We start from the raw sequence: 21,637 nt of genomic DNA, 5'->3' as shown, positions 1-21,637 counted from the left end.
ATTATCCTATAATGTAGTATTAGGTGATTAAAAATTATTTATTACATTTCACTTATAAACTTATCGTTTAATGCTATATCATGAGATGATGAAAGGATGATGTGAGTTGAGATGATGAATAGATTTTTTTTATAGTAAATAGGTGATAAGAAGTACTAGTCTATTATTTGCAAAAAGCATTTAGTCCGGATGTTATTATTTTTAGTTGCATGGACTAACACGATAATATTGTAATAATTTTATAAATTAATCAATTAAATAAAAAAAACTACAAAAAATATAATACATCAATTGAGGACTGAATATTATAAATTCAAGAAAAGAAAAAGAGACACTCGCATCCTCACCACCACCGAACCAAAATCCAGCGCCAAAGATGAGGGTCTCTGCCCTCTCAAGCTCCTTGCCCACCATCCCACCATCACCATCAGAAACTCGGAAGCCTCAAATCCTCTGCAATAATCTCACCACCACCCATGGCATTTCTGCTGATTGGGCTAAGAAATCCCTGATTGGAGCTCTATCCGGAGCTCTCTCCTTCGGGATCCTCTTCTCGTCTCCGTGCTCCATTGCATTTCAGTCTCCAACAGTTCAATCACCTCCTCCTCCTCCTCCTTCTTCTTCGTCTTTGTCTACTAAACATGACTCATCGTCTGAGCTCTGCCGCGAAGACGAGCGACTAGTGAAGGCCGAGACTGGTCCGGAAGTGGTGACTAACGAGGGGATTGTGGAGGAAGCTTGGGAAATCGTCAACGACAGTTTTCTCGACACCGGTCGCCATCGCTGGTCTCCCCAAACATGGAAGGTACATACAAATTGAGATAACTATATCTGTGATACGTGTGTTTGTACGTAATTATGAATATGTGTGTGAGTTCTTAGAGACGAACCAGTAAATTTCTTGCTGTGGCAACTGACAACAGCTTTTTAATTCCTGGGACTGTTTGAGTGCCTAATGGCTAATACGGGGCCCGTTTGACGTATATAGCCTTTAAATGCTTCCAGCGAAAAAAAGAAGATATTCTGACCACTTCCATTCCGACGAGGTCAAAGGCCCACAATATTATCAAACGAATGTTGGCGAGCTTGGGTGATCCTTATACTCGTTTCCTTTCCCCTGAAGAGGTAATCATCACACAGTTATATATTTATGCATGTATCGCAGTGTGTGTGTGAAGACTGAATAGGACTTTGCATGCCTTTGCTTCTCTCCTTATCAAGCACACTACAAGCAGGGAGTGGTCCTTGTATGGTAGTTAGAACAGTGGTCGGCACCGTTGGTTGGTTAATCTTTGTGTTTGCAATCTTTCCGCAGTACAATACCGATAAAAAAAAATAATAAAAATAAAAATCTTTCCGCAGTGCAAATGATATGTGGATAAGCCCTAACCAGAGAATTTGATAGAATTTCTTTTGAATTCGTTATATTACTATTTTTTTTCTCTCCTATTGAACTTTCAAGCAGTCGAGGTCGGGTTTCTCTTAATTGTGATTCTTATTTACCAATTGAAAGCAGAACATTAAGGTGGTTGTAGTTGTATGTTACAGCTATCAATTTGCTTCCTTTGCTTCCCTCCTTCACTCTTGTTGCTACATTTTCCTTACAAAAAGAAATGATATCTTAGGACATTGTGTACTTGATGCTTATGATTGATATTTGTTTTCACATTTGTTGTGTCTCCCTTATGCATACCTTTACTTACGAACTTTTCAGTTTTCTTGTTTCCGTGTTATATGCTGCTTTTGTCATTGTTGAAAGTTCACCAAGATGGCAAGGTATGACATGAGTGGTATTGGGCTAAACCTTAGGGAAGTTCTGGAAGATGATGGAGGTGTAAAACTGAAGGTACTAGGACTCCTGTTGGATGGCCCTGCACATTCTGCTGGTGTTAGACAGGTACCTACAGAGCTAAAATTGTGCATGCAACATGCAAATGTTTGTTTCAGTTTGTGCCTTTCTTTATACTGAACTCTTGATTCACTGTTTGAGTCTTGGAGTTCATATGTTATGAAAACTCTTTCTTTGTGCAACAACGAATGATATGTTTTTAATTGAGATTCTACTTATAAAAAAAAATGTTTTTAATTGAGATTCTGTTGAGTTGGGTAATTATTTTAGTTCTGAACCGCTGCATTTTATCTAAATTTTACTCTAATTACTAGCCTTGTATCCACAGTTCTCTGTTCTCTGGTCTCTAAGCTGTGGTGCTTATTTAAAAAAATAAAACCGTATTTGTTGGATATGGTTCATGTCATTTTTCACCAATTTCTTGGTCTTTTATTTGTATTTATGTTAAGTTTTTTCCCAAGTGCATAATGTTGAATTATCCACATGAAGATGGAAGTACAATGGGGAAAGACTAACATAAAGATTGTTCCTGCAACTGAATAACAATATAACGAAGTGAAAAACAAAGAAAAAACTTTATAGATTTTCTTTCCTAGGTGAAGTCCACTAGATTTCTTTGTGTGCCAGAGACAAATGGAAAGGGTAATGATAATGGTCAAGGCACGCATATGCCTAACTATCAAGATGGGTTCTGCTGCCATTATATTTTTCTATTTGTTCAGTAGTGCCAATTTCTACTACACTTTTTTGATAGGTAATCAAAGATGTTGTATTCATAGAAACAGGCGAAGCCCAGGTATACATGAAGTATAAATGAAAAAACGCCTAGCTAGAGGTTACAATAGAAAGAAGAAGATCATGGACACTAAGTCCGTTACCAACTATAGCCCCTTCCCATAGGAACAATGACTTAAAAAAGAAAACTTTAAGCTCATCCATTGTTCTCTCTTGATCATCAAAACATCTAGCATTTCTCTCCCTCCAAATGCACCAACACATGCATATTGGTATCAATCTCCAAATTGCCGTTACCTGAAAATCTCCGTGTAGTCCTCTCCAGCTTGCGAGGAAATCCACCAATCTACAAGGCATAATCCAAGACAATCTGACTCTTGAGAAAAAATCATCCCATAAAACCTTGGCCACCTCGTAGTATAAAAGCAGATGATCAACTGACTCCCCATGCTTCTTACACATACAACACCAATCTAGGACAATAATTCGTTGTTTCCTCAAATTATCTGTAGTGAGAAACTTGTCCAAAGATGCTGTCCAAACAAAGAAAGCTGCTTTTGAAGGAGTTTTCGTCTTCCATATGCTCTTCCACGGGAACATAGACATTTCGGAGTTCGTGAGCTTTTGATAAAAAGAACTGACAAAGAAGATACATTTCTTAGAATGATTCCAATGCATCTTGTCTCTGGAGCCCCTTGGAATATTTGCGGAATATAATGCCGCAAAGAACTCCATAATAGACTCCAGCTCCCAATCATGGGCTGCCCTAATGAAGTCAATATTCTATTGAGGGGTGCCATTTGAGAAGACCAGAAGGTCAACAATTGATGCCTCCTTTACTCTAGCAAGTGCAAAGATGGCAGGGAAGGTATCTCGTAGACAATGGTTACCACACCATATATCAAACCAAAAAGGGACATGCGAACCATCGCCTACAACAAAATGTTCATGACCTCGGAAGGTCCCCCAAAGGCTCCTTATGTTTTTCCACAAACCCACGCCATACGTGCCTCGTACCTCATTCGAGCACATCCTTTCCAAGCTTCTTCAAACTGAGAATCTATAACAGACTTCCATAAGGCTTCCCTTTCATTTTGGTACCTCCTCAACCACTTACCCAAAAGAGCTTGATTGAATTTTATCAAGTGGCGAATCCCCAACCCTCTCCCAGAAATTGGGGTACAAATTGTTGACCAATTAACCAGGTGTAATTTGAACTCTTCCCTCAATCCACTCCATAAGAAATCCCTTTGTAGCTTCTCAATGCGGTTAGCCACCTTTGTGGGAAACAGGAATAAAGACAAAAAATAGGTGAGTAGGTTAGAAAGAGTGCTTTTAATCAAAGTCAACCTACCACCGTTCGACAAGTATAGCCTCTTCCAAGCAGCCAATTTGTACTCCACCCTTTCAACTACATCATTCCAAATCTTTTCAGATTTAAAAGAGGCACCCAACGATAAGCCAAGATACTTCATAGGAAGCGAAGAAATCTTGCATCTCAAGGTAGTAGCTAAAATTTCCACATCGGGGCAGCCCCCACTGGCACCATTTTCGACTTTGCGAGGTTAATGCTCAAACCTGACACAACAACAAAACAAAGGAGTAGCATCCTCAAGTCTTGGACTTGACCAAGGTGTGCACCACAAAAGATAAGCGTGTCATCAGCAAATAACAAGTGACAAATGTTGAGATCACCATTCCCCACCAAAAAAACCATTGAGTAACCCACCATCCACCAGGCCCTCAATCATCTTCCTGAGAGCTTCCAGGACAAATAAGAAAAGTAGAGGAGAAAGCGGATCTCCCTGTCTCAAGCCATGAGAAGAGTTGAAGAGACCCACTGGTGAGCCATTTACCAAGATAGAGAAACGAGTTGAAGATATACAAAATTCTACCCATTTCTGCCATTTCTCCCAAAACCACATCTTCCAAGTAAGTAAAGAAGGAACTTCCAGTTGACATGATCATATGCTTTCTCCATGTCTAACTTGCAAAGTAGCCCGGGTTCTCTAGACTTCAATCGACCATCCAAGACTTCATTTGCTATAAGTACTGAGTCAAGGATTTGTCTACCTTTGACAAACGCATTTTGTGGCTTTGAGATTAGTTTTTTCCACCACCGAGCTTAGTCTATTTGCTAACACTTTGGATAGAATCTTGTACATCTCATTCACAAGACTAATGGGGCGATAGTCTCTCACATCCCTAGACCCCACCTTTTTAGGAATGAGGGCTAAAAAGGTGGCATTGAGACTCTTTTCAAATCTAGCATTATAATGAAATTCATGAAAAACTTGCATAATATCTTTTTTGACCACCTCCCAACAAATTTGAAAGAAACCCAAAGAAAACCCATCCGGACCTGGAGCCTTATCACTTGCCATACCTCTAATAACATTACCCACTTCCTCTTCTATAAATGGCATTTCTAACCACCCTGCACTCTGCTGGTCTAATGTGGAAAAAGACAAACCATCCACTCTCGGTCTCCAATTATGCTATTCGGATAAGAGTTGTTGATAGTATTGTTCAATGTGATTTTTGATAACCATCTGATCCGAAGAAGCTGCCCCATCTACCATCGGTGTATCAATAGCATTGTTCCTCCTGTGAGAGTTAGCCATTGTATGGAAGAATTTCGTGCATTTGTCCCCCTCCTTAAGCCAGAGTACCTTGATTTCTGTCTCTATGAAATCTCCTCCATCAAAGTAACCCTTTCAAGATTAGCAACTACCTGGCTCTTGCGAATTTTATCAAGTTCAGAAAGGGTTCTGTCCTCCTTGCCTTCCAGACCCTGTAATTCCTCCATAAGAGGGTGCTTCTGCTGAAACACATTGCCAAAAACTTGTTCATTCCACTGCTTCAGGTCTTGTTTCAGCGCTTTCAACTTTTTTGCCATAATGAAGCTTGGAGAGCCTTGGAAACTATAGGAAGTCCACCATTGTCTGACCCTGTCTATAAAACCGTCAGTTTTAAGCCACATATGCTCAAATTTAAAATACCTTCTACCTCCTTGGATGCCTCCATAATCTAAAATGATGGAGAAGTGATCAGAGCATAAGTGGGATAATCTTCTTTGAGCTACATCCGGGAAGTGTGACTCCCAATTGGGGGTTAGCAAAAATTTATCGATCCTCGACCAAGATGGACAATCACGTTTGTTGGACTAGGTAAACATGCCTCCTGATAGTGGAATGTCCATGAGCTTCTGTTCTGAAATGAAATCAGAAAAATCTCTTATGGCTGGAGTGATGTGAGGAGCTCCTGACCTTTTGCTTGGAAAGCGAGATATATTAAAGTCCCCTCCAATGCAACTTGGTAGCTCCCACCAACTAATGACTCCCGCCAGTTCTTCCCACAAAAATCTTCTCTCTGAATCAAAATTAGGGCTGTAAACACCAGCGAAAGCCCATTTGAAGCCATCTTCTAGATTAACAAAAGAACATGCAACCGAGAAATCACCCACACACTCTTCCACCATTTCCACCACCCTTGTGTCAAACATAATTAGAACTCCCCCGGAAGTTCTTTTTGATGGTAGGTAAGACCACCCAACATGTTGTTCTCTCCATAAGCTACGAACAACTTGTCTTGTAATAACTTCCAACTTAGTCTCTTGTAAGCATATGATGTCCCCTTTCCATTGGCGAAGTAGGTTTCTGACTTGGAGCCACTTATTAGGATCATGCAGCCCCCTCACATTCCATGATATTATTTTTGGCTTCATGGGACAACCATTTTACCCCTCTCCTTACTACGCTCCCGAGTATAGCTCTTCTCACCTCCATCCTCTTTCATTGCCCAATCTAGCCTTTTGAATTCTCTTTCCCTTTTTTTGGCCGAAGCCAAGGATTGATCGGACTTGGATTGGGCATTCACAACCTCTACAACTGTAAGTAGGGCCATGAATTCAGCTTTGAAATCCCTGTAAGAAATTCCTACCATACGCTTAATGTCCATCGCTCTCTGGATAACCCAATCTGACACATTGAGATGAAAGGAGTAGAGTGGAGTAGGTTCATCTTCCCCATCCCTATTAGCAGTAAATAGAACCAAAGAGCCAACATTTTCAAAGACGCAGGGCTCTTCTACCATCTCCAGTCCCGAAGAAACAACCAACCTAGAAGGTGCCGGCGGCAGTGTCTGTGCCACCATTAGACCCGAAAGCTCAGCTAAAACGATATTCGTCTCCAACAAAACACTTTGTGACAACGTAGGGGCTTCGAAAGGGTTTTGGCCAGCATGGGCTTCAACCATGGGGATCAAGGAAGCTTCCTCCTGAGCAGAGAAAAGGTCATGGTTGCAACCCAAGGATGCGACTAGGCAGGTCGGCCCTCTTTGTGTCGACGTCGAGCCTCCGATGTCCTGAGAATAGACGGCAGCGTCATTTAGACCCAGCCCTGTCGATGCCATCGACTTCGAAACCTTTAGTCGTGCGCTGTCAGTGCTGGCAGGGTTGACGGTGACAGTGCCGATAGGGTTGAAGAGGTCCGGTGACATTTTCTGTGGTGCTAGCAAGGTCGTCGGCGAGGGTGCCAGCGGGTTTAGGTTACTCGAGCCTGAGGATGAGGCTCGGGCCCGAGTGGAAGTCTTTGGCCACCAGACAGAGTTGATGGGCCTCGTGGGCTTCCCTTTTACGGGCCCAACCCAGGGAGGAAAGTCTGGCTCTTTCCTGCGCAATCCCTTTTCAGTGGCCTCTTCAAACTTCTCAGCCTTATCATAAAGTGCAGCCCCAGTTCCCTGGCCCATTAACACACTTAAGCCCCAATCAACTTTCCTCATAAGAGTAGAAATTTCTTCTGAAAGACCAGACAGATGGCCTCTGACCTCCCACAACACTCCTTCTACATCGCCCAACATAGGACTTGCAATAGAGGCTCCTGTATCACCCTTGTTAGCAATAGGTCTGCTAAAAAGATTTCCTACGCTACCCAGCCTTTCGCCCATTGCCTGATTCCTATCAGCCACAGTGTCAGAAATACTCCTTGCTGGCAAACTCAGTGCCGCTGCATTTGATGCTCCGTTAGAGGGTGGAAGACTCTTCCTCCAAGATGGAATCATGCAAACTAGCGATAGGGGTGCTTCTTGAATAGTGGCCGGCGAGTTTGCCCAGATTGTAAGTGAAATCCTCCCAACCACTGCCCTTCAAGCCTTCAGGAACCATCACTGATCCCCTCTTCTTCTCAAACCCGAGTTCTGCCAAGTGCAAGAAGCACCCCTTGGCGTTTACGTGCCTTTGAATGGCAAGGACTCCATTTCCCATCCTCTTTTGCCTAAAGAAAGAATCCCGTCGACGAGAGGCTAACCCTTCCTCCACCATCTGGACCACCCATGTAGCCAAAGCCCTACTTATTACGATGGACGTGACCAATCTTCTTCTATGTTCAGTGATACGTATGCTACTACCCCCTCCCACGAGAAGACAAAAGATTTTGCTTCCACCTTGCAGTGCCTAACAAACTCCATATGCGAATAGACTAAACAAGTACCAAAAGGAAAAAACACCTAGGCAAAGGGTGAGTCAACTCCGGCAAGAAGCACCGGAGGTGAGGTTACGGATGTGCATGGATAAGTTTTACGAAGAGAAAAAAAAAACCTTGAATACAAAAGCTTTTTTGAAAAAAAAAAGCTTTCGTGCATGAATTTAAAAATTTAAAAATTAAAAATAATAAATTACAATTGTTTGGTATTGTTGGTATTGTTGGCATTAGCATTCCAAAATGTAATATTTCTTATTTCCCCCACGAAGGGTTTTTTTTCCTTTTCCTGTTTTGATTAATTAGAAACAGAATATGGCCCTAGCTAGGGATGAATGGTGGAAAAGGGTTTGTGTAGCCATATACAAATCCTTTTCCCCCCGGAAGTTCCAGTATCTATCTTGATTGACTGTTTGCCAGCATTTGTATATCTCTGGTTGTGCATAATGGGTTCCCTTACATTTATTTTTTCCTTTCTTCTACCTCATTAGGGGGATGAAGTGTTAGCTGTTAATGAAGTAGATGTGAGAGGGAAATCAGCGTTTGAAGTATCATCTTTGTTACAAGGCCCAAATGAAACATTTGTGACTATTAAGGTAGTGGTTTTAATTTCGTCTTGTATAGTAACACTACAGTAAGTTTATTTGTGACTTGTCTTCGTAGTGATTATTCTATTAATTTTAGGTGAAGCATGGGAACTGCGGGCCTATTCAATCTATTGCAGTCCAGAGGCAACTTGTTGCTCGAACCCCTGTCTTTTATCGTTTGGAGCAAAGTGAAAATGGCAATGCTTCTGTTGGCTACATGCGATTAAAAGAGTTCAATGCATTGGCTAGAAAAGACTTGGCGACTGGTAGGCGTTAATTGAATCAAACCATATCTCTTCAGAACCTTTTGTATAATACTGCATATTTTTGCAATACACAAACCTTCTAAGTCTCAACAACAGGAAACTTCTATGGAATCAGTGTTGGTCCTTTATTCTCATGCTGCAACGTGCAACAAAAACCAAAAGAAAGGAGCACAAGTGGATTAAAAATCTAATTTGCATTTCCTCTAAGAATACATGCCGTTGTAGTGTACGACTGGATCCTTTCTATTTTTTAAAAGAGCAGTGCCACACTTACGTACAATTTTACACAAAATATTATATGTATGGTGACAGACCCACTTTATCAGTATTTTCTTTTTTAATTTGAATTTCAAATTTCAAATTTTAAAATTTTTACCCATTTCAATAGTTGACACATCAACATGTATGGCTTTGTAAGTAAAATCTTAAGTATAGATGGCATTTTCCGGTTTAAAACTATTGAGGCTGCTATCATGGACCTATTTGGCTCTTTGGTTTGCTTGGATCCTTATTCTTTTGTGATGCTTATGGCACCAATTAACTCCAAGCGGCTTTGGTTTGCTATATACTTAACAATATAGCTTTGTTGATTGTATGAGTCTAATAAATAAAATAATTCTTGTTGCAGCCATGAAGCGACTTCAGGATATGGGAGCCTCATATTTTGTTCTGGATCTTAGAGATAACCTTGGTGGATTAGTGCAGGTTTGTTTTCTGGATTGATCTTTATGTTCAACTTAATAGGTAGTTTTGATGATTTAGTCAAGCCATCTGTCATTGGATTTTCCAAGTGCTAACTTTATTTGTTTTGTTCATCTTATACTTGTTATTGTGTCATCTTCTGATCTTTGGATCCCTTTTAAGATAATTTTTCAAATGAATCTAGAGAATTGTTTTTGGTTGAACATTCGAATGTCCGTAATTAAGCTTTTTCCTAGAGGAACTTAAATTTACAGAAGAATTTTTGGAGGGACTTAGGTGGCTACAATGAGTTTTTGCAAGGCTTTCTCATGTATATACCCTGTGTACTTGGGCTTTGCCTATTATTATGAATAAAACTTCTTGATTACTTATAAAAAAAAAAGTATTGGTAAGGAAGTGAGTTAGGTTAAGGACGAAGAGAACAAATCAATGTTCTTGTTGTGGCTTACATACGTGCATAGGATTTGTGAGGAAGAATTCAGATTGGCAGGAAGAGATTTCCACAAAGAAGCAAAAGGGTCAAAAGTAGAAAGACCCTGTTTGCTTGTCACCCAAAAAGTTACTGTAGTTCTTCCGCTTGCTTTTCAATGGACAACAAAATTATTAGCATGGGGTAGACAGGAAGAGAAAGTAGGAATCATTGCAACTCTCCTGGGACATAGCGTTAGCTAAAAAACCCATCAAAGAAAAACCTATCAGAGCATCTTGGTCCACTTCAATCACTGGTGTCCAGGAGTCCACTCAAGTGTCAATATTATTCTTTGCTGTTGGTACAGTCTGTGTGTCATGGGACCTGATGAGGACATCAAAAGATTTGAGTTAGAGAGATTGTAGTGTCCCTCTAAGCTCCATATTGGACGGTGAGTATGATAAAAGTGCATTGAGCAGCAAGTCCCACATTGTTTCCTTACTTGATGGAACTGGTATAATATTCTAAAGAGCTCCAATTGTAACTTTGACCTGCCCTTTTAGAGTATAGGTGCACATATGACTGGCACTTTCTTTTAGTTGTTACAATGTCATCTTTCCAGAATAACCTAAATAGAAGAACTACTAAAGACACTGCTGATTATTGAGTGCTACATTACCATGAATAATACTCATTCTAGAATGACAAGGACAGTGGATGGTATTCGCTACATTTTTTCCAGCTTACATGTCCTGTTCCTTGTTCTCTCTCGTATATTAGAATGTGTACTTCTCTGCATGTCTGATCAGTTTCTACAACTATTGTTTGATTTGATGTGAGATACGAGGAAAAGTATATTTCCTGTTAATTTGTGTACATCATTGCGATTAGATATTGTAATATTGTGAGTTTGATCCTATTCTTTTCTTATTTCAGGCTGGAATTGAAATTGCCAAACTGTTTCTAAAAGAAGGGGAGACGGTAGAGCAATTTATTGAAAATGCTTTTGATAAATAATTTTTGTTTGCAACTGTGTTTTTATTTGCCTATGTTTTCCATGTCTCCTGTGCAGACTATAATTGTTATAGTTATTTGCATCTTTCCTTCTTCCCCCCATCTAGGCTCTTAAAAGCAGTCAACTAATCTTTTTGATTTGTTGAAAAGCATATCAGTAGTTGTGGGTTGCACTTGAAAGTACCGTTTACCTGCCTACTTCATTCATATCAATAATATTGATTACCGTTTACCTAGAGCATCCAAAGTAGAAGTTTCTTGTCACTGAGCAGAAAATATGACGAAGTCATTGGTATCAATTCCACTTAATAGATTTTAACATCCATGTATATGCCGGCCTTCATCATGGTTCAATATCCTCATTATTTAATAAATCAATCTCTTCTTCAAAAGAATCTGATTGAGTAGAAACTTGGATTGATACGAGGTCTCATGCTTTGCCCACTACCCTTGTAATTTGCTTCTCAATGTCCTAGTCTACTTGGGCAGAGTATTTTCTTTCTATCATCCATCACACCCTGATACTCATAGAGCCATCTCCTAGTGTTCTCGGATGGTACAATACACCAATTACAGGAATTCTAGCATTTAATCACAAATTTCAACAAATAATATTAATGGGATCCAGCAAATGGTTATGCGGGCTATCTGTTTATTATTTAAGAGCTATGTCATCCAGAATCAGGACTGGCTGAGTCTGTGAAGGGATCTAGGAAGACAGGCAGAGTTGGTTGATGGCTGTTGCTGGTGTTCTGTGGTGTCTTGGGGAAGACAGCGTTTAACTGTAACATGGAGAGCTTTGGCCTTATGGTCCTTTTGCATATGGCAGAAGTGCCTCATCCTTCATCTATGTGGAGAACTTGGCCTTCATTCTTTTGAATATTTATTGAAATAAAAAACTTTATGTTAGGGGTAGATCTATTAATTTTTATAGTAGTGATTTTCTGCGTTGCTTTGGACCTTTCCCTTGCAAAAATGGTAGCAGTGCATTTCGGGCATTACTTTATCATGTTGGCATTCTTTTTCCCATCAATAATGTTTCACATCAATAATGCCTTTATATATCTTTAATGCACAATAAAGTTTCTGTACTAGTACTTGTTAGTGCATATATCCGGTCCACAACCAGCATATCGATGTGGTGTTTTCTTCTGATGGCACAGGTGATTTATACCGTTGGAAAGGATCTTCAGTACCAAAATACTATTGTGGCGGATGCTGCACCATTAGTTACAGCTCCAGTTATTGTATGCACTTCTACATCTGAGAACTTTACGACGAGTGCTCCATCTTTGTTCTCATTTATCACCTCTTCTCTTTTTAGTGGTCAATGATGAAATTAGATCTCTCATTTCAGACTTAGCCTATCATTCAGTAGCAGTATACTCAAATTTGAACAAACAGCTTGTCTGTGCAACCAGGGCCTGGACACAGGACAATTTTGACGGTGACCTGCCATATGCAGGAACTAAAATATAATTAAGTTTATCACTCATTAGCATTATAGTCAATTTTGAATCAATGTCTGTCCAATATGGAACTGGACACTGATGACAAAAGAGCTAGCATATACGGTGACTAAAATAAATTTGAATTGCATCATAAGAAAGAACGCATGCATGATGTCTGTTCCAAATATGGAAAATATAAGTATTTTTTTTTTTTTGTAGCTTTTCCCCTGTTGATTGTATTTTGTGATAATTGGGATGCAATGCAAATGGCCGCCATTTGGCCTTACCAAACAATTTATTTACTGTTTATTTTGAGGGGCGTGAATAATTTGAGCTGGGAAAGAGCTGTTTAAACTTTGTGTTGGATACATGGATTGTCGTAAATCTATGCTTGTCACAAATACTATTGCGGAATGTCGAGCTGTGGTTGATGGCCTTCGGATGTGTAAGCAACTTGGGTTAAGGAATGTTGTGGTAGAGTCGGATTTGAGTGTTGTAGTGGGATGGTTTGTTTCAGGTTCGTGTAATTATTGGTACTTGTGGGATTTTTGGGAGGAAGCGCAATGTCTGGTTAGAGAGCTTGGTGTTCAGTTTAAATTGGTGTTTAGAGAAGCTAATATGGTTGCTGGTTTTTTGGCTAAACGTGGTGTGAGTGGTGAGTCTCTGGATTTTTTTGGGGAAGATTTTGGTACGAGAAGACTTAGAGGGCTTTTACGTTTGGATAGTTGGGGTTTCCCATACATTAGACGTTAATTTTTATAGGGTGGGGCTTGTTTTTTTTTGAATTGTGATGTTTTGTTACCACGGTATTCCTCCGCCATAAGTGAGGGTTTTATTAATAAAAGTGGGAGGGGGTCACTTATAGACATGTGACCTTCCATCTCTTTTCTAAAAAAAAAAAAAAAAAAAAAACAAATGTTAATAAGCTCAATCTTTCTTAGTTTGTTCGATTTTATAAGCAAGGTTCTAGGCTTCTAGGTCAAACTTTAGATTTCCCATTGATCTGTTTTAAACTAAAAACTGATTGATTGGGATAATGAAAATACATAATTGATTGGAGTTGCTCAATAATAACTTATAATGAGTGATGGTGTTAGGGTTTCATTTGCTCTAAAACCAAACATTGCATCATAAACAGAATTGCTTAACGTACTTTTTCCTAATTCCTTGACATAGTAATGCTTTGAATGGGCTTAGCTCTTTGGAAAAATGAGCTCTTGGTGGACTTTTCTGCACTCTACGCTGCCAAAATTAGTTGCCAACCTCATCCAGACTTTTTTTTTTTTTCTTAAATGATTGTAAAATATTGACCCATATCATTCCTGGAGTGATATCATCGAATCAATCTTATAAGCTTTTCTGTACTATCATGTTAGGAACTGTGACCACTGACCATGTAATGTCAACCATGGCGACCATTATTACCAAGTTTTTGACTTTATTCTAATGCAGGTTTTGGTGAACAACAAAACTGCCAGTGCTAGTGAAATTGTGAGTGGCTCTCCTAGAGCATCTGAAATTGATTTCTGTAGTTTACATTTGTGCTATTGTAAATGGTACTCTTATCGCAGGTTGCTTCTTCGCTGCATGATAATTGTAGGGCTGTTCTTGTGGGGGAAAGGACTTTTGGCAAGGTACAGATATTCACTCATAACTGCTGATTTAATAATTTCTTGTGGTTCAGATTTGTCTTTATATGCCTTGTGAAGTGTAAACAAACACCTATTTAGTTGGGGAAAAAGATACTAGAAAATTGTGAAAGATAATCCCATTAAAGTCTATAGAAGCTTTTTAAAGGAAAAGAGTATTGCACTCAGCTTTAAACTTTCATATGGAGGATTTTTTTTTTTTTTGTTGCACTTTCGACAGTTGCAAAAGAAGCTTTTATTTAATTATTTAATTATTTATTATTGGTAGGGATAAAAATAAAACTCTCTGTGTTAGTTTCTGCTCTCTCCAGCCATAGCATGGGTTTTGGTTTTCAAGATTTGTATTTAATAATTGATATCCGACTAACCAAACTAGGTATGCGATTTCTTTTTACAAGTAAAAAAAAAAAAAAACTAGGTATGGGATTAACCTAGATTGTTTTTATAACGTGATTCGAAGTAAGAATCAATGGTAACTCCCTCCTTTTAATTCTGATTCTAGGCTGTATATGTTGACCAGGGTTTGATTCAATCTGTATTTGAACTTCATGATGGATCTGGTGTGGTTGTTACTGTTGGGAAGTATGTCACACCAAATCACAAGGATATAAATGGCAATGGAATAGAGCCTGATTATCGAAATTTCCCAGGTAGAGTTCTTCGTATATTTCTGCGATAAAGTGATAGTAAGGTCCCATTTAATCTAAACAATAAAACTCCACATACAGCTTGGAGCGATGTCAGGCAGCATCTATCTCAGTGCAGTAAGCTTCAGCAAGGATGAAACAGAGGTTATGGCCTTTTTATTTCAGTTCTAGCTTTAATTTCTTATGCGTTTTTTCCTACATGTTCGATAGCTAGTGTAGGACATGATCATGTGAACGCTTGTTTTTATTGAAAATTTCAGTGTGGAAGTAGCCAATCAAACAAGGAAGAGATATGATTTGATTGGCTTGCTTTTGTGCCTTGCGATCTTGGATATGGTGCACAATCAACTGGTAGGGGTGGCAATTCGTATTTGTGGGCTGTGTCAAGTCATGATTAGACTATGTGGGTCAATCCAAACCTGACTTGTTTAATTGAACGGGTCAAACCCAAAACCCTAACATGACCCATATAAATAACATGTGACACGACATGACCCGCTTAACCCATTGGACACGGCCATTTCAACCTATTTTAACCTATTTAACCTACTTCAGCTTGTTTAACCCGTTTAATATAAACCGGTTGAGCTGACTCATATATATATTTTTTAATCCAATTAATATAATTTCATATATAATATAAGGATAACTATATAAATCATTCATAGTTACAACTGGATCCATGATAAAACATTTTATTATCAATATCCAAACCAATAATATGGAAGAAAATTAATATTTTCATAAATTAAAATCACAAGGCATTGCTTATCGCCATTGAGGAGGGGCGGATTCAATCCCCTAAATCTACTTCTAGGAAAAAGAGGGAATTGAAACGTCTTAGCTGCTCAATCAATTACGACGGAAGGGAGGGGAGCACTTGCAAGAGAAGATCCAAGGGAAAGGCTGTTGTTCCCTAAGAAGCCTATAATTCTCTCTTGGAATATTAGGGGTCTTAATGATCTCAACAAGCGGTTGCAGGTGAAGAATCTCTTACGTCAATGGAAGCTGGATATGTTTGTTTGCAGGAAACAAAGATGGAATTCATAGATCGTAGCTTCATCACTAGCATTTGGGGCTGTCCATTTGTGAGATGGGTGTTTCTTGCCTCGGTGGGAGCATCCGGGGGCATCCTTATTATGTGGGACTCAAGGGTGGTTGAGTCTATTAAGGAGTGTGTTGGAAATTACATGGTAGCGTGTTCGTTTAGAAACATGGAGGACGGCTTTTGTTGGGCTTTCATTGGTGTATATGGGCCAAACATGGACACACATAGGAAGGTCTTATGGGAGGAGTTAGCAGGATTGGGCAGCTGGTGGAACTTACCATGGTGCATTGGTGGTGATTTTAATGTCACTAAATTTTCTAGTGAAAGATCGGGAGAGGTTTGGCATAGCCAGGCAATGAACGAATTTTCTAAATTTATCTTTGATATGGATCTGGTGGACTTACCACTTGGTGGTGGTGTGCACACTTGGTCTAATAATCGGGCATGGTCTCGTTTAGACAAATTTTTGGTGTCTTCTTCATGGAAGGCACATTACTCTACAGTGTTACAGAAGAGAATGGAAAGAGTTTGCTCGGACTATTTCCCCATTGTTCTAGATTGTGGAGGCATTCACGAGAGTAAAAGCTACTTTAAGTTTGAAAACATGTGGCTGAAAGTTGAGGGTTTTGTGGATAAAGTGAGGTCATGGTGGACCTCATACTCTTTTGATGGCTCACCCAGCTTTATATTAGCTAGGAAATTGAAAGCATTGAAGTGGGATTTGAAGAGGTGGAATGCTGAAGTCTTCGGGCATATTAATAATAAAAAAAGGTCTCTTATGGAGGATTTAAAGGCTTCAGAGGAAAGAGAGGTGAGTGCTCCTCTTTCCGAAGAAGACTCTTGCAAGAAACTAGCTACCACTTCGGAGTTGGAGAAGGTGTTACAAATGGAGGAAATTTCGTGGAGACAAAAGTCAAGAGCCCTTTGGTTGAAGGAAGGGGACCGTTGTACAAAATTTTTCCATCGGTTGGCTAATTCTCAATGTAGGAATAATGCTATCGAGGTGCTTTAGGTTGAGGGACAAGTATATTCTGCTCATGATGCTATTAAGAACCATATTGTTACTTACTATGAAGATTTACTTGCTGAAAAATTCTTGTGGAGGCCCAAATTGGATGGTATGCCTTTTGAGAATCTTGATCAAGCTAGCTCTGTGTGGTTGGAGAGACCTTTTGAAGCAGAGGAGGTTCTTCGGGTGCTCAGTGGGATGGCCAAGGACAAAGCATTGGGGCTGATGTGTTTTCAATGGCCTTCTATCATGAGTGTTGGGATGTGGTGGGGGAGGATATTATGCAGGTTTTCCAGGAGCTATACACTTTTGGTAAATTTGAAAAAAGCTCTAATGCGTCCTTCATTGCTCTCATCCCTAAGAAAGTTGAGGCAGTGGAGGTGAAAGGTTTTCGGCCTATTAGTCTCATTAATGGGGTGTTGATTGCCAATGAATGCCTAGATTGTAGACTCAAGGAGGGTACACCCGGTCTTTTGTGTAAGCAGGACATGAAGAAGGCATATGACCACGTAAATTGGGACTTTTTGTGCTATCTACTCGTGAGATGTGACTTCAGGGAGAGATGGATTTCATGGATTCGGCATTGTATAACTACAGTTCGCTTCTCGGTTTTGGTGGATGGAGCACCAGAATGAATTTTTTACAGCTTTAGGGGATTAAGACAAGGGGATCCCCTCACCCCTTTGTTGTTTGTCATTGTTATGGATGCATTGAGTCGCGTGTTGAGTGCAGCTGTTAATAGAGGTTTTATTGCTGGATTTTCGGTTGGAGGGATTACCATATCTCACTTATTATTTGCTGATGACACGCTGCTGTTTTGTGAACTGGACAGTGTTCATATGCAGTACCTGAGAGCTGTATTGCTTTGTTTTGAAGCGGTTTCAGGTCTGAAGGTAAATTTCTCAAAGTCTGAAATGGTTCCTATGGGTGGTGTGAACAATATTCAAGGCTTGGCAACTATCTTGGGTTGTAAGATTGCTTCATTGCCTTTGCACTATCTCGGTCTTCTTTTGGGGGTAGAGTTCAAGACAAAATCTATTTGGGATGGAGTGTTAGAAAAAATTGAAAGAAGATTGGCTGGGTGGAAATGGTTATATTTGTCCAAGGGTGGTAGATGGACTCTCATTAAGAGCACCTTATCTAATCTCCCCACTTATTTTCTATCCTTATTCCCGATACCCGCAAGTGTAGCTTCTCGTATTGAGAAAAATTTCCGTAATTTTCTTTGGGGAGGAATGGGTGATGAAACTGAATTCCATCTTGTGGGTTGGGGTAAAGTTTTCTCTCCAATAAGATGTGGAGGACTGGGGGTGCGTGCTGTAAGGGTTTTAAACAAAACACTTTTGGTGAAATCGTTGCGGAGGTATCATAGCGAAGGAGAGGGCTTATGGAGAAAAGTGATAAGAGTCTAAGTATGGGAGCATTCGGGGGGGTTGGTGCTCTAACGAAGTTAGGGGGGGCACATGGAGTGGGATTGTGGAAAAACATAAGAGCTGGATGGGGCAAATTTTCTAAATTTTTCAGATTTGCAATTGGAAGCGGCAACAAGGTTTACTTTTGGCACGATGTGTGGTGTGGAGACATGGCTCTTAAGTAGGTGTTTCTTATGCTTTACCAAATTGCTTGTGGCTGATTTATCGGTATGCTTTAATAGTGTTGTCCATTGGAATGTGAGATTTTCGAGAGCGGCTCAAGATTGGGATCTGGACATGTTACTGGATTTTTTGATTCGTTATATGCTATGTCAATTGGCAATGAGATGAGGGATAGGCTGTTGTGGAATCCAATTGGAAATAAAAAATTCTTGGTGCGCTCTTTTTATTCGGCTCTCTTGGGATTTCTAACGATCATAGCTATCCTTGGAAGGCTATTTGGAACTGCAAGGTACCCCCCAAAATTGCTTTCTTCGTTTGGACGGCATCTATTGGGCGGATTCTCACCTCGGATAATATGAAAACGTGGTCTCATTATATCAGATTGGTGCTATGTGTAAGAGTGATGGAGAATCAATTGATCATCTCTTATTACACTGTGAAGTGGCCTGTGTTTATAGAATGAGATCTTAAATAGGATAGGGGTGGCATGGGTCATGCCTAGAAGAATTAGGGATATTATGTGCTACTAGAAAGGTATCGGTGGAAATGCCCAAATCGCTGCTGTGTGGAGAATGATCCCTCACTGCATTATGTGGTGCTTGTGGTTGGAGTAAAACAAGAGGGGCTTTGAAGATATGGAGCATTATGTGGATGAACTGAAATGATTTTTCTACAACACGCTTCTTTCTTGGGCTTCGGCCATTATTTGTAACACGGACAACCTTCATGATTTGCTTTAACTCTTACTAGTACTTAGTTGTAATCAGGCATGTTCTTTGTATACCACTAGTGTACTCGGGCAATGCCTCTTGTATCAATAAAATTTACCCTTACCTCTATAAAAAAAATTAAAATCACATATTAATGAAAAAAGTTTAATAGGTATTATTTAGTCAAATATTAATATTAATATTACATTTTCTCAACAAAAAAGAAGACATATAAGACTAAACATTTAAAACTTTGAAAAGATAATTTATTTGTATTATACGAGTTGATTGCGGATTTTGTAGATTGATCTATTTATTAATCGTGTCTTATCAGGTCAACCTGTTTTAATCTCAAACCCGCATATTTTGTGTTGGTTTCACAGGTCGTGTTATGTATTGCCACCCCTAACTAGTATACAACCTGGAAGTAGCCAAAACAGCTTTATTCCTAAACAAGGACACAACTGGAAGTAGCTAAAATAAGCTGCATAAACCAACTGATATACAACCTGGAAGTAGCAAAGCAAGCCGATAATATGAATTTACTTTTGCTTTTGAGCTTTATGAGCTTAGATATGGTGCTCTTAAGGCATTTACTTCTGTACGCCTTGGTATATAGGGCAGTTTTGAACTTCTTAGAGACAACAGTTTTTTTGGATTTGAAGTGTTGACGGACCACGGTATTAACTCAGGCTTTATTCTTACAGGTACATGATTCTGATTCGATCAGCTCAGAAGAAATTACTCCGGCGATCACCATGGAAGAAATTTGCATTGACGCTGGGTATGAGGGGTTTTCAATCCAATTCACTGCCTCAAGAAAATGTCACGGCCATTATTGTTTATACTTGAATTTGTTGGAAGACTGTAAGTAGCCACTAGCACGCCAGGCTCATCAAATAAAACCCCTATTGTTGTAAGAAACTTATTCATATTCTCTTCATTATTATTGAAAAGAAAAATATTTAGTTCACTTACTTTATAGTTCGACAATGGTAATAGCTTGTACTGTACTGAGACAAAGTAGAACTGATCAGTATTATACTAATGCAGCATTGAAACAGAAAGTCAGAATATAGGGAGTTTTTATTTTAAGTGCACTGTACTGATGGACAAAATTAGAGGCGGATTAATGTTGTTGTGCTTACTCTTGTCCCTTGAACTAATACTCCACGTATATTGTTACTGATTATTCTCATATCCCAGAAAGCTGGTGATATTTTGTGAATGTATTGGGAATACATTTTGGGGTACCAATCAGGTTGCATCATCCTCTATCCTCAGTTGCAAACTGTATGGAATTGTCGTGAACTCAAACCCAGACCCTTGGTGCTTGGGTATGTTTTTCGGTTCACATATCTGATTCTACAATCTCGACTTGGCAGACTTGCCTCGTTTGCATTCAAAACTCACCTCAACTCATCTCATCTTATCATTATAAGTTTCCCAAATTTCTACATAAAATATAATGAACAATTCAACTTTTTCAAATCTCAATATAACTTTCCTAAATTTCCACACAAAATATAATAAATAATTCAACTTTTATTCTACTATTCATAAACCATTTTAACTCATCTTAACTCAACTCTGAATCCAAATCACTCTTGTTTCAAACACACACTCACCCTTGGCTGGATCCTCTTCATTTTTAGCCTCAACAGTGAAGAGGACCCAGGAAAAACAAAAGGTCACCGAAAGAAATTGTCACCTCTCTTATTTTTTTAAGCAGCCCGTATACATTTGTTAAAAGACAAATAATATAATCCTAGAGGTTGGCTCAAGTGGTAAAGATCTTGGACTTGCTCAAGTGGTAAAGGCCTAGACTTGGAGGTATGTTCCCTCAGGTCTAAGGATTTTTTCCTTGAATAATTATCTGATGTGCACTTGCAAAAGATTCCTTACCGAGTGCCTTTACATTCCCGAAATTAGTTTGGAAGATGTTCCTGAACACTCGGACCCAGTACCAATAAAAACTTACATAGGCTTGCACAAATAATTGCATTTGCATGATATCCGAAATTTTTAGTCATCAAAAAATACCTTCATATTTTCTGCTACCTTTTCTCATTTTTACAGGTAATTACGCATCACCCACAAGACTCAGGTAATATTCATAACTACCATCTCTCTAATTTCATTTCTCAAGTCAAAGTTGCTAAAGACAACATAAAATAATCTAGAATAATGATATATACAAATTCAAAATGTACACTCTGCATAGGTTTTTTTTTATAAAAAAGTGAACTCTATCGTAAAAAAAATAAAAAATAAAAAAGAAAAGAAAAGAAAAAGTGTGAAATATACACTTTTTCTTAGTGCGACTTTTTTTATATAAAAAACTGGTACAAAACTCCTGCATTTGAAGCTTGTCTTGGCATTTCTCAGTAATCTTATCCATTTTAGCAGCACAAGCTAGCTCACCAGTTATCCCGACACCAACTACTGCAACACTCCCAACAACCCCAACCACTACTACTCTTCTAATT

General features: G+C 39.2%; 1 protein-coding gene across 4 annotated transcripts; it reads left to right on the top strand.

Moving 5' to 3' along the window:
* The first annotated feature begins 312 nt into the window (after positions 1 to 312).
* On the top strand, positions 313 to 20,291 carry LOC121267351 (carboxyl-terminal-processing peptidase 1, chloroplastic). Of its 4 annotated transcripts, none has more exons than XM_041171213.1 (13): positions 314 to 805; positions 1,006 to 1,125; positions 1,760 to 1,897; positions 8,553 to 8,657; positions 8,746 to 8,914; positions 9,543 to 9,619; positions 10,962 to 11,006; positions 12,203 to 12,286; positions 13,943 to 13,981; positions 14,062 to 14,124; positions 14,660 to 14,789; positions 14,868 to 14,930; positions 19,856 to 20,291. In XM_041171213.1, the coding sequence occupies exons 1-12, from the start codon at positions 377 to 379 to the stop codon at positions 14,921 to 14,923; spliced, it is 1,455 nt and encodes a 484-aa protein (XP_041027147.1). In that variant the 5' UTR covers positions 314 to 376; the 3' UTR covers positions 14,924 to 14,930; positions 19,856 to 20,291. The 4 variants fall into 4 exon arrangements, with proteins under 4 accessions (XP_041027149.1, XP_041027147.1, XP_041027148.1 ...); XM_041171216.1 differs by having other exon boundaries at positions 665 to 805; positions 989 to 1,125; XM_041171215.1 differs by lacking the exon at positions 8,553 to 8,657 and having other exon boundaries at positions 313 to 805.
* The last annotated feature ends 1,346 nt before the right edge of the window (positions 20,292 to 21,637 follow it).

Source organism: Juglans microcarpa x Juglans regia, chromosome 5S, assembly GCF_004785595.1.
Source record: "Juglans microcarpa x Juglans regia isolate MS1-56 chromosome 5S, Jm3101_v1.0, whole genome shotgun sequence".
NCBI classification, from domain to species: Eukaryota; Viridiplantae; Streptophyta; class Magnoliopsida; order Fagales; family Juglandaceae; genus Juglans; species Juglans microcarpa x Juglans regia.
This window is presented reverse-complemented; position numbering and strand designations above follow the sequence as displayed.